This window comes from Monodon monoceros, unplaced genomic scaffold (assembly GCF_005190385.1).
Source record: "Monodon monoceros isolate NGI ecotype Baffin Bay Population unplaced genomic scaffold, NGI_Narwhal_1 Super_Scaffold_18, whole genome shotgun sequence".
NCBI classification, from domain to species: Eukaryota; Metazoa; Chordata; class Mammalia; order Artiodactyla; family Monodontidae; genus Monodon; species Monodon monoceros.
The window spans coordinates 80,434,365-80,447,977 of NW_021703774.1; the positions used below are offsets into that span (position 1 = coordinate 80,434,365).

The window sequence follows — 13,613 nt, forward strand, 5'->3', positions numbered from 1 at the left end:
GTGTCCCCTGCATCGGCAGGTGGACTCTCAACCACTGCGCCACCAGGGAAGCCCTAAAGCTATTTCTAATTGTAGACTCTCTTGTTACTACAACTGATATGTTACTGGGTCTAATGTAAATGCATGGAATAGTATTCAATCACGTGGAATAACTTGGCCTTGTAAGAAATGAATCTAGGATGTTTACTCTTCAACTGAGTTTAAAATTTTTAATTGGAATATTCTTACTTTTCCTAAATATATTTTTATTTACAGTTTTGTAAGTCCATAGAGTAGGCAGATGTACAAAAAGATATTATCCAAACAACTTAAATTCTCTTAAATTAAAAGCAGCCTTTCCCTAAAAAAATCTTCACTTTTTATCCCCAAAATGTACAGTGGCTTAATCACAGATTTAGTCTATAAATAACAGTTACTTCTGAAGAAGAAAAGTAAGCATAAAGGACAAAAGTAATCTTTAGAAGCATAGTAAAAGATGACTTTCCAAATATGGAAAATAGTAAGAGTTAAGTGCCAGGCACTGTGCTCAGCACTTTATTCACATTTCCTCATGTAATCCCCAGACAGTCCTATGAGGGAGATATATTAGGTCTAAGGAAATATCAAATAATTTACAATTGTTAAGTTTTAATGACCACATTCTTTAATCAAACAAGTCAAAACTTAATACATCAGAATGTGAGTACAAACAAGAGCCCCCAAATATTTGGAAATCATCTAAATTACTAATGGATTAAAAGGAAACTTAAAATACAAAAACAGATTATTTAGAAAATAATAAACATGAAAACACTGCATATCAAAAAGCAGGTCACAGATCTACAGTAGTGTTAGAAAGTAAATTGATACCTTGAAATGTTTTTCAGTATTTGAAAAAGAGAAAGATAAACCAAATATCAATATATTGATTTTTAAATATATCAATTTTTAAAGTAACTAAAGAAAATATTAATATTTGATTGCAGGCAGGTAAGTAAAAAAGCAATGGGAAAAAATTTCAAAAGGAAAGAATTTGATTTAATACAAAAATTTTTTTTAAAAACTTCTGTATAACAAAAAAATTACCCAAAGTGAAAGGAAAACAACAGGTTAGGGGAAATATGTGCTTTAAATAAAATAACATAAAGGATTAATATGTTTTTTAAAGCTTAAATGAGTAAGAAAATAATCAAGATATCAAAATATTAGTGGGCAACAGGCATAAGCAATTTACAGAGAAGAAACTCTAGCAAACACACACGAAAAATTCCAAAGCTTACCCAAAACATGAAAATTATAAATCATAAGAACTATGAGTTGTTTCTACCTGTTATATTATCAAATAAATTAATGATAATACCCAAAAGTAATTAAAACATTTGGAACCAGCATTTTCATAAAATATTGGTTGTATTGCATGGTTTACAACTGATAAAACCTATTAGAAACCATTGTTCTATAAAAAGTAATTGAAATAATTATTCCTATGACTCAATAAATTCACACTGGAAATTTATCCTATAAGAAAAAAATCTCTATGTCCCAAAATGTTTACTACAGTATTCTTTACGATAGTGAAAAACTGGAAAATGTAAATATCCAAATTAAAATATTGTTATATCCACTTGACTGACTGGCATACAAGCATTAAAATAGATGATTGTGAAAACAACTAGAAACATAGATAATGCTTAAAGTAATATTAAAATTTTTAAATACCTCTTCTAAATTTTCTGGCATATGACTAGTATACTTTCTTAAATAAATATTAAATATTAGAAAGTTTATGATACTTTAAAATTAATTTCTACATCTAATATCACTATTTCAAGCTAAGTATAAAATAGACATTATTACAATTTTACTTTTAAGCAGGATTCCAAAGCAATGATTTAAGTCTAATTTTTTATTTTATACTATATTCAACATAAGATTAATGTAAATTAACTACAACAAGTTAATAGAAAAGAAATACTATTTTGGGCCAGTCAAAAAAGGCCAATGCATTAGTCTTGCCTCAATTGTGTTTCTGTCTCTTCCAGATTTTCTATTTGTTTCAACATCCTTTCTTCTTGCTTTTTGCTGTTCTAAAGAAATAATCAGTGCGGTTTATATTAATTATTTTGTTTCAACAAAACTAAAATTGAAATTAATACTCAAGACCTTTATCTGTCTTAAAATTCATTTAATTATATATAAAGCAAGAGAATGGGTTATTTAACTTATACAGTTCCACACTAGTTTTCCAGCCTTATTCTATTCCCCTAATAATCTCTATATTAGTAGCTAAAAAACTAGTCTTACTTGCTGTTTCCCAGTGATACTTTGAGACTTGTGTCCTTTGTTCGTATTGTTATGGCTTCAAGGAATGCTTTTCCACTCATTGCTACCGACTGAACTGATAATTATTCATGTTTTTAAGGCAAAAATCAATGCTGTATTCTCTCTGAAGCCTTCTCTTTCTCTTTCCCCAAGGCAGAAGTGATCCTGTGAACTGTGATAACACTTTGTCCCCCAAACAATACATATGATATACTATTTTAAGCTATTTGAGCATTTATTTTTTTTATTGAGTCATAAACTAAAGAGGAATGATATTTTATTCATCATTGTATGCATATTATTACTACCTCAATATGCATATTTTTCTTCTAAAACAAAGTATTTCCAAGGAAAAGATAATCAGATAACCTAAAATAATCAGACTTTTAAAGCTGGAAGAAACTTTAGAGGTAATCTATTCTAACCTCTTAACTTTACAGTAAGAAAACTAAGTCACTGGGACTTTCTTTTTCAACTCACATTAATATCTTCTTGCTGTTTCTTTAATTCTAGGGCCATATCCCTTGTTTCTTGTGCTAGGTCTTTGTTTTCCAGTGAAAGCCTTTTGCAGCTTGCAGTTAGTTCAGTATTCTTAAGCCTGTTTTTTAAAAAACATGTCATACCAAAATATTTACATATAAAATTATATGATGTGGAATTTTATCCAAAATAATCTTAGGGGAAAGAAAGGAAGGGCTGGGGCTACAAATGAAATAAGATTGGCCATTAGTTAAAAATTTTTGAAGCTGGGTGATAGGTATATGCTGGTTCATTACAATATTCCCTCTTAACGTTGTATATATTTGAAAATTTTCTATAGTAAGTTTTTCAAGATGTTACATATTTCCTTGCATATTCTCCATACCACTTCCCTGTTTATCTTTCACAAATTTTGAAAAGTATTTATTTTTTTCATATAATATTTTCTTTAGTAGACTGTCTCTTAGAAACTGTTTCAAATTTCTGATGATTTAATAGTACATGAGACATTAACTATTTTTAATTAAAATATTTTCATTAAAATAAATAAAACTTTGTGCACATGCACAACACTTAAACTGCTCTTACAAGGTCTCAAATATTCTACATTGGAAGAGAGATTACTGCTGTTACTGGTTGCAGCCAGGATCAATTTTAAATGAGGGAAGGGGAGTGTGTGGCTGGCTCTATGGAATGATTTCAGAAGCACCTTTTATCTCCTACTTACTGATACTGGAAACTCATCAAAGAGTTTTAATTAAAAAATGAAAAGTTGAAAAAGCAAATATACCAAGGATAACACAAATTTATATTAATCAGTTCATTCATTAAAAGGAAGTTTGGTTAATAGATGAATATTACCCAGAGCCCCTACAAAAGTACTGTTGAAAAGGCACCAGAAAGCTGAGAATGGGAGTTGAAAGAGAAGTGACAAGATGCTGAGTAAATTACTTATTTCTCATTTTTATCTAGAGTTGAGAAGCAACCAGAAAGCAAAAATCATGCTCACCCCTAGATTGCCTACTTCAGTTTAGTTCTCCCTGAGTAACAACACAACAATCATTTCCTCCCACTTTCTCTAGAAATTAACTTTACTAAGTAGGTGAAACAACTAAATATTATGTTTGGACAATGTGAGAAATGAATTTATATTTTGTCAGTTCATCAATACAAACCTATGTAGTAATTTAGTAAAACAATCAAAATAACTAGTTACAACTACAAATGATTATTTTTATGAGGAGCTAAATAATCTCCAAGAAAAGAGCATATCGCTCTTCTAATGCAGTTCTCAAGTTTGTGATATATATTCTTCTTATGTCAATAATATGTACCTCCTTTAACAATGAAATTGGCACATTATTTTGATCTTTAATCAGAAATAAAACACAACTTTAAGCCTATTCAAAAAAGTATTACACATAATTTACTAATTTAGTATTACCTACTTCGGAAAGTAGTTAATACTTTACAGTATTACAGAAAGCTTAGGAATTGAATACATAAGCTACTTTATAGATAGAAAACATACTTCTCATTTTCAAGCTCAGTTTTCAGCTCTTTAACCTGTTTTGAATAATGCTGTTCACTTGTTGCAGTGGCAGTTAACTGTATTTCCAAATCATGTACTTTTTTCTGGAAAATAAACATGTATTATCACAGCAAATGTTTTTACAGTTTTCTCACTTAAAAAGTATGGTCACTCCATGTAAGCAAGTTATATCTTTGGCAAAAATATGTCAAATTTTTAAAATTTAAATTGATTTAATGCCATAGTCATTATAATTTTAAAACAATGAGCAATGACAAATGCAATACTATAAGTAAATTCCATCTTGATATTCTGAAGCTCAACCAGTAAAATTATATTTACATATTATAAAATACTATTGTCAATTTTATACTACCAAGTAATTAATTTCAATTAAAATGTCACATTTTTAAGAAGAAATGAATTAGTTAATGAAATCAGGCAGTACTTGAAAAACTAAGCTGTTCTTACTATATTAGAAAGACAATTACAATGTAATACTGTAATAGACTGAAAACATACTTTTTAAAAATAAAAGACATTCTAAAATTATAACATGAGCACTATAAAAACTACTGTAAGCTAAGAACTTAATAAAGGCTAAAATTTAAATGTATCAATTAAGAAATACTCAAGACATCAAGAAATGTAATTGTTATAAGCCATGGCATCATGTATACTATTGGTATCTAAAATGTTGACCTTTCTCTTCCTCATTATAATATGCAGGTTCTCTAAATGTGCTTTAAATCAATTGTTAGCATACTAAATGTAGCAGGAACACATCTTCCAGAGGAATTTTGTGAAGCAATCTTGCACAAATCTAACATGTAATCTACATGTAATCTACAATGTAAATCTGTATCTTACTAACAAAACACTTGGAAAAAAAAATGTATCCTTTTTAAACAAACCTCTCTGGTTTTGAGAAGCCCTGTTAGTTCTTGTTCTGCTCCTTTTAATTCTTCAGCAATCTTCTCAAACTGTTTCTTCTCATCTAAAAGCTTTTGGTTTTCTGCCTATTTAAGGACATTAACAAATCATGACAATCAAAGCACACACACATTCAAGATAATCAAGCTGCTCAAACAGAGTTGTGAAGAGAATTATGAATTTCTCTTTGGCTCAAATTTTTAAAAAAGAGAAAACAAGTCATTAAGTAAATTCCCAAACTAAATATGATAACAGAGGATTTAATGGGCAGAGCCCTGGAATTTTTTATTTTAAAAAAATAAGTCATACAGGTCACTGAATTCAAACCTCACCTTATGCATAAATCACTTTAATTTATTAGCACTTATTACTTAAGTCACTATTCTATCAACCCAGTTTGTACTTACATTTTACTAAAATGCTCTTCCTGTAACTTTCATGCAATGGTCATTGTTCTGTGTTCCTTAATCACAAAGTCTAATTCCTCTTTTCACATGATAGCTGAGAAATATTTGAAGAGCTATCATCACTCCTGAACTTTTCTCTTAGCTATTCTAAAATTTCTAATTATTTTTATTATATATTCCTATGGAATGGTTTTATATTGCCTCATTCCTTCAGGATGGGCTCACTTTGTCAACATACCATTCTAAATGAGGTGTCAAGAATTTAATTCAATGTTCTAGACAACCATGGGTCAGCAAACTACAGCTCACAGATCAAACCCAGCCACTGCCTGTTTTTAATAATTCTTTACCATAATATAGCCAACCTAGTTGTTTATATATTATCTATGCCCGTCTTGCCCTGTAACAGCAAAGTTGAATAGCTGCAGCAGAGACCATATGGCCCGCAAAGCCTAAAAACTTACTATTGGCCTTTCACATAAAAATTTTGTCAACCTCTGCTCTAGACAAGTCCTATACAACAAAACTTTCTGCAACAATAGGAACATTTTCCATCCTCTCCAATATGGTAGCTATTAGTCCTTCAAATGTGGGCCAATGGAGCTTAGAAACTGACTTGTTAATTTGATTTATTTTAATTAATTTAAATATAACACATTTGGCCAGTGGCTACCATACTGGTTAGCATAGCTCTAGCTACTGAGCAAAACAAACTATAATCTAACCATTAACTCTTTAGTTATGAGTGCTTAATTTCTATTACTTCTTCCTGTTATCCAACAGAGCATAAGATTATGAATTCAATATTTATTTTGTTTACTTAAGCATGAGATTATAATAATTTTATTAAAGCCTTGCCAATAAGAGGTCTGAGATTAAAAACTATAAAATCCACTAATTGCAGTTATAGAGTCTGAATTTTACCAATAAGCAATGTAGAGCTATTGAAAGTTTTGATATAGCAATATAACATGATCATATTTGTGATTTAAAAAAGATAACTATAGAAATAGTACATAGGAAGACCCAATTATAATCAGGTATATATCTATACCTATATAGATATGTACAAATATCTACAAATATAAAGACTCAAAGATATGCCATGTAAACAATAAACATAAGAAAACTAATGGCCATAATAATATCAGTTAAAACAGACTTCAAAATGAGACAGTATTATCAGAGATAAAGACAGGCATTCAATCATGACCAAAGAGTCAATTCAGCTGGAAGGTATAATAGTTACATATAAATGTAAAACCTTTAACCGAAATTCAAAATACACAAGGCAAACATCGACAGAATTAGAGAGAAACACACAATTACAAAATCAAAGTAAGAGATTTTAATACCCATCTTTCAGTAAACAATAGAACTGGACAAAAATTAATCAAAACCAAAAGATTTTTCACAATACCATCAACCAACTGTACCTAACTGACATTTATAGAACGTTCCACCTAACAATAGCAGAGGAAATATTCTTTTCAAGTGCACATGGAGCATTCACTCAGATATACAAGATCATGATTTCTAAAACAAACCATAACAAATTTAAGTAATAAAGTATATTATTTGACCATAATGGAATTAAGCTAGAAATGAATAACAGAAATATAACAGCAAAATCTCCAAATACACAGAAATTAAATAACAGACTTATAAATAACCCCAGGGTCAAAGAATAAATCTCAAGAGAAATCAGAAAATAAATGAAAATGAAAATACAACATATCAAAATTTGTGGGATAAAGCTAAAGAGGTGATTAGAGGAAATTTATAATATTAAATGTTTACATTAGAAAAGTCTCAAAAGAGCAATCTAAGTTTCCACCTTAAAAACATAGAAAAAGAGCAAATACACACAAAGCAAACAGAAGGAAGGAATAAAGAGAAGAAATCAGTGAGACTGAAAATCAAAAACCAACAGAGAAAATCAATGAAATAGAAAGCTGGTTATTTGAAAAGATTGATAAAGTAATAAAACTCTATCAAGACTGACAAAGAAAACAAGACCACAAGACAACCCTCAGAATGGAAGAAAATATTTGCAAATGAAGCAACTGACAAAGGATTAATCTCCAAAATTTACAAGCAGCTCATGCAGCTAAATAACAAAAAACCAGTAAACCCAATCCAAAAATGGGCAGAAGAACTAAACAGACATTTCTCCAAAGAAGATATACAGATTGCCAACAAACATATGAAAGAATGCTCAACATCATTAATCATTAGAGAAATGCAAATCAAAACTACAATGAGCTATCATGTCACACTGGTCAGAATGGCCATCATCAAAAAATCTAGAAACAATAAATGCTGGAGAGGGTGTGGAGAAAAGGGAACACTCTTGCACTGTTGGTGGGAATGCAAGTTGATACAGCCACTATGGAGAACGGTATGGAGGTTCCTTAAAAAACTAAAAATAGAATTACCATACGACCCAGCAATCCCACTACTGGGCATATACCCTGAGAAAACCATAATTCAAAAAGAGTCATGTACCAAAATGTTCATTGCAGCTCCATTTACAATAGCCAGGAGATGGAAGCAACCTAAGTGTCCGTCATTGGATGAATGGATAAAGAAGATGTGGCACATATATACAATGGAATATTACTCAGCCATAAAAAGAAATGAAATTGAGTTATTTGTAGTGAGGTGGATGGACCTAGAGTCTGTCATAGGGTGAAGTAAGTCAGAAAGAGACAAACAAATACCGTATGCTAACACATATATATGGAATGTAAGAAAAAAATAGGTCATGAAGAACCTGGGGTAAGATGGGAATAACGACACAGACCTACTAAAGAATGGACTTAAGGATATGGGGAGGGGGAAGGGTAAGCTGTGACAAAGTGAGAGAGTGGCATGGACATATATGCACTACCAAACGTAAAATAGATAGCTAGTGGGAAGCAGCCACAGAGCACAGGGAGATCAGCTCGGTGGTTTGTGACCACCTAGAGGGGTGGGATAGGAAGGGTGGGAGGGAGAGAGATGCAAGAGGGAAGAGATATGGGAACATATGTATATGTATAACTGATTCACTTTGTTATAAAGCAGAAACTAACACACCATTGTAAAGCAATCATACTCCAACAAAGATGTTAAAAATAAAATGACTGACAAAGAAAAAAGAAAGAAGACATAAATCACCAATATCAGCAATGAAAATAAGGGTAACACTACAGACTCCAAAGACATTAAAACAATAATTGCAGGGAGTGCTACAAACAACTCCATGCACAGACAGTCGACAAAGTTAATGAAATGGGTTAATTCCTTAAAAAACACAAACTACCAAAATCACCCAAGATAAAGCAAGTAACTTGAATAATTCTATAGCAAAAATAAATAAAATTCATAGTTAAAAATATTGCCAAAAAGCAATCTCTAGGTCCACATGATTTCTCTGGAGAATTCTACCAAACATTTAAAAAAGAAATAATACTAATTCTATATAATCTCTTCCAGAAAATGGAAATGAAAGAAATGATTCCCAACTCATTTTATGAGGCCAGCATTAGCCTGGTTCCAAAACCAGTGAAAGACAGTCCAAGAAAACTATAGGCCAATAACTCTCATGAACACAAAAACAAAAATCCTCAACAAAATATTAACAAAAAAATTCAACAATACAGAAAAAGAATAATACAGGCATATCTCAGAGATATTGTGGGTTCATTACTGAATACTGCAATAAAGCAAATATCACAATAAAGCAAGGCACAGGAACTTTCTGTGCACATAAAAGTTATGTTTACACTATTCTTAGTTTATTAAGTGTTCAATAGCATTATGTCTAAAAACAACAATGTACATACTTTAATTTAAAAATACTTCGGAACTTCCCTGATGGAGCAGTGGTTAAGAATCCACCTGCCAAAGCAGGCGACATGGGTTCAAGCCCTGGTCTGGGAACATCCCACATGCCACGGAGCAACTAAGCCCATATGCCACAACTACTGAGCCTGTGCTCTAGAGCTCATGAGCCACAACTACTGAGCCCACTTGCCACAACTACAGAAACCCACACACCTAGAGCCCATGCTCTGCCACAAGAGAAGCCACCTCAATGAGAAGCCCGTGCACCACAACAAAGAGTAGCCCCCACTCGCTGCAACTAGAGAAAGCCCGTGCACAGCAATGAAGACGCAATGCAGCCAAAAAGAAATAAATAAATAAAGTTTTTTTAAAATACTTCATTGCTAAATAAACCCAGACACCTACGGTCAATTAACCTTTGACTAAGGAGGCAAGAATATACAATGGGAAAAGTCTCTTCAGCAAGTGGTGTTGGGAATGTTGGACAGCTGCATGTAAATCAGTGAAGTTAGTATGCTAACACATATATATGGAATTTATGAAAAAAAATATCATGAAGAACCTAGGGGTAAGACAGAAATAAAGACACAGACCTACTAGAGAATGGACTTGAGGATATGGGGAGGGGGAAGGGTAAGCTGGGACAAAGTGAGAGAGTGGCATGGACATATATACACTACCAAACGTAAAATAGATAGCTAGTGGGAAGCAGCCGCATAGCACAGGGAGATAGCTCGGTGCTTTGTGACCACCTAGAGGGGTGGGATAGGGAGGGTGGGAGGGAGGGACATGCAAGAGGGAAGAGATATGGGAACATAGGTATATGTATAACTGATTCACTTTGTTATAAAGCAGAAACTAACACACCATTGTAAAGCAATTATACTCCAATATAGATGTTAAAAAAAATAAAAAAGAATACACCCTCTCACCATACTCAAAAATAAACTCAAAATGGCTTAAAGACTTAAACATAAGACATGACACCACAAAACTCCTATAACAGATCACAGGCAAAACATTCTCTGACATAAATCATACCAATTTTTTCTTAGGTCAGTCTCCCAAGGCAATAGAAATGAAAACAAAAATAAATAAGTGGGACCTAATCAAACTTACAAGCTTTTGCACAGCAAAGGAAACCATAAACAAAACAAAAAGACAGCCTACAGAATTGGAAAAAATAATTGCAAACGATGTGACCAACAAGGGCTTAATTTCCAAAATATACAAACAGCTCATACAACAACAATAAAGAAACAAACAACCCAATCGAAAAATGGGCAGAAGACCTAAAGAGACATTTCTCCAAAGAAGATATACAGATGGCCAATAGACACATGAAAAGATGATCAACATCGCTAATTATTAGAGAAATGCAAATCAAAGCTATAATGAGGTACCACCTCACGCCAGTCAGAATGGCATCATTAAAAAGTCTACAGATAACAAATGCTGGAGAGAGTGTGGAGAAAAGGGAGCCCTCCTACACTGTTGGTGGGAATGTAAGTTGGTGCAGCCACTGTGGAAAACAGTATGGAGGTTTTCTCAGGAAACTAAAAATAGAATTACCATAGGATCCAGCAATCCCACTCCTGGGCATCTATCCAGACAAAACTATAATTCAAAAAGATATATGCACCCCTATGTTCATAGCAGCATTATTCACAATAGCCAAGACATGGAAACAACCTAAATGTCCATCGACAGATAGATGGATAAAGAAGATGTGGTACATATATACAATGGAATACTACTCAGGCATAAAACAGAACAAAATAATGCCATTTGCAGCAACATGGATGAACCTAGAGATTACCATATGAAGTGAAGTAAGTCAGAAAGAGAAAGACAAATACCATATGATATCACTTATATATGGAATCTAAAATATGACACCAATGAACCTACCTAAAAAACAAAAACGGAGTCATGGATATAGAGAATAGACTGGTGGCTGCCAGAGGTAGGTGGGTGGGAGAGGGAAAAAAAAATACTTCATTGCTAAAAAAATGCTAACCATCATTACATTATTTGTAATCTTTCTGCACTAGTAACAAAGATCACTGATCACAGATCACTGTAACAAATATAATAATAATGAAAAAGTTTGAAATACCATGAGAATTACCAAAAAGTGACACCAAGACACAGAGTGAGCAAATGCTGTTGGAAAAATAGTGCCAATATACTTGCTTGAGGCAGCGTTGCCACAAACCTTCAATTTACAGAAAATGCAATTATCTGCGGTGAAGTGCAATAAAACAAAGTATGCCTATACACCACACCAAGTGAGATTTTTCCCAGGAATACAAGGCTGGTTCAATGTTTGGAAATTAATCAATATAAAACACCATATTAATAGTCTAAAGAAGAAAAACCACATGATCATATCAAATGACACGTAAAAATAATTTGACAAAATTCAACACAGATTCATAGTAAAAATTCTCAACAAACTAGGACTACATGGGAAAGTCAACAAAAAACCTATAATTAACATCATAGTTAATAGTTAAACACTAAATGTTTTTCCCTTAAGATCAGGACATCAAAGATGTACACAATCATCACTCCTATTCAATATCACATTGGAAGTATGGAAGAATTAAAAAATACACAAAATAATTCATCTTTAATAAATAAATAAATATTTTGTGGAAAAGGTTGGGGGTGTGGCCAAGATGGCACAGTAGGAAGACCTTGTGCTCACCTCCCCCATCAGCATACCAGAATTAAACTATTTACACAGAAACTGTTGATGAGAAAGACCAGAAGACTAGAGAAAAGTTCTTCTACAACTAAAGAAATAAAAAAGGAACCACAATGAGATGGGTAGGAGGGGCAGATATGTGGTATAGTCAAGACCCATACCCCCAGGGTGGGCAACCCACAAACAGAAGAATAATTGAAATTGCAGAGATTCTCCCCAAAGAGCACAGAGTCCAAGCCCCACACTGGGCTCCCAGGCTAGGGGCCCTGCACCAGATGAGTCCCCAAAACATTTGCCTTTGAAGGCCAGTGGGATTTACTTTCAGGAGAGCCAAACGGCTATGGGAAATCGAGATTCCACTTTTAAAGAGTGCACACAAAATCTCACATGCTCTGGGACCCAGGGAAAGAAACAGTAATTTGAAAGGAGCCTGCGTCAGACCCACCTGCTGACACCAGAAAGCCTCTTAGAGAGGCATGAGGCAAGTGGAGCCCACCCTGGGAACACAGACACTGGCAGCAGCCAATTTTTGGAGCTTGTTCTACTACGAGGACACTTGTGCTGGCAAGCAACATTCTAGAATTCTCCCCCTCTAGCTTATTAGTGCCAAGACCCAGTCCGCCTCAACAGCCTGAAGACTCTAATACTGGGAACCTCAAGCCAAGCAACTAGCCAGATACAGCCCCACCCACCAACAGGCCAACTTCCTTAAGAGCCCCAAAGCCCACAGCCAACCCAAGACATGGCCCTATCCACGAGAAGGCAGAGGACTCGGCCCCACACATCAGTGCACCAGCACCAGCCCTGGAACCACCAGGGCCCTACAATCAGAGATCTCAGGAACCAGATCTACCCACCAGTGAGCCAGCACAAACACGAGGACCCAGCCTCACCCACCAGTTGGTGAGCACAAACCCCAGGATCCCTTGGGCTCCCACCCTGCCCACCAGTGGGTGAACAAAAGGCACAGGACCACTGCAGCCACACAGCCTGCCTTGTCAAAAAACAGTCCACGTACCAGAAGGCTGGCACCAGTCTCAGGACCCCCGGGCCCTGAACCTGCCCACCTGCAGGCCAATACCAGTTCTGAGATGCCTTGGACCCCCTCAGCCAGCCATCCAATTATCCAGCCCCACCAACCTTCAGGCTGACAACAGCTCTGGGATACCCCGGACCCCAGAGCCAGTAGTGTCAGGAATCAGCCATGCCCACCAGCAGGCCGATACTAGATGCAAGACCCCAGCAATACAACTACTCATCCCAGAACCCAGCTCTGCCCACCCGTAGGTCAGCACTAGCCCTAGGATCTCCTGAGGCTCCACAGCCAGCCACCTTGTGACCCAGCCCCACCCATCAGTGGGCAGCAGCCTCCACACAAGGCAGGGCCTGGCAACCAACTGGACCGGGGCCACCCACA

At 34.6% G+C, this 13,613-nt stretch overlaps 1 protein-coding gene across 1 annotated transcript in view; it reads right to left on the reverse strand.

Moving 5' to 3' along the window:
- Positions 1–13,613, reverse strand: part of SYCP1 (synaptonemal complex protein 1) — a 145,376-nt gene that overhangs the window by 71,670 nt on the left and 60,093 nt on the right. Inside the window, exons 17-20 of the mRNA XM_029229102.1 lie at positions 5,227–5,331; positions 4,313–4,416; positions 2,782–2,899; positions 1,996–2,066 (exon numbers count right to left, since the gene is read on the reverse strand). Of these exons, the coding sequence (XP_029084935.1) occupies positions 1,996–2,066; positions 2,782–2,899; positions 4,313–4,416; positions 5,227–5,331 (398 nt within the window). The remainder of the gene's footprint in view (positions 1–1,995; positions 2,067–2,781; positions 2,900–4,312; positions 4,417–5,226; positions 5,332–13,613) is intronic.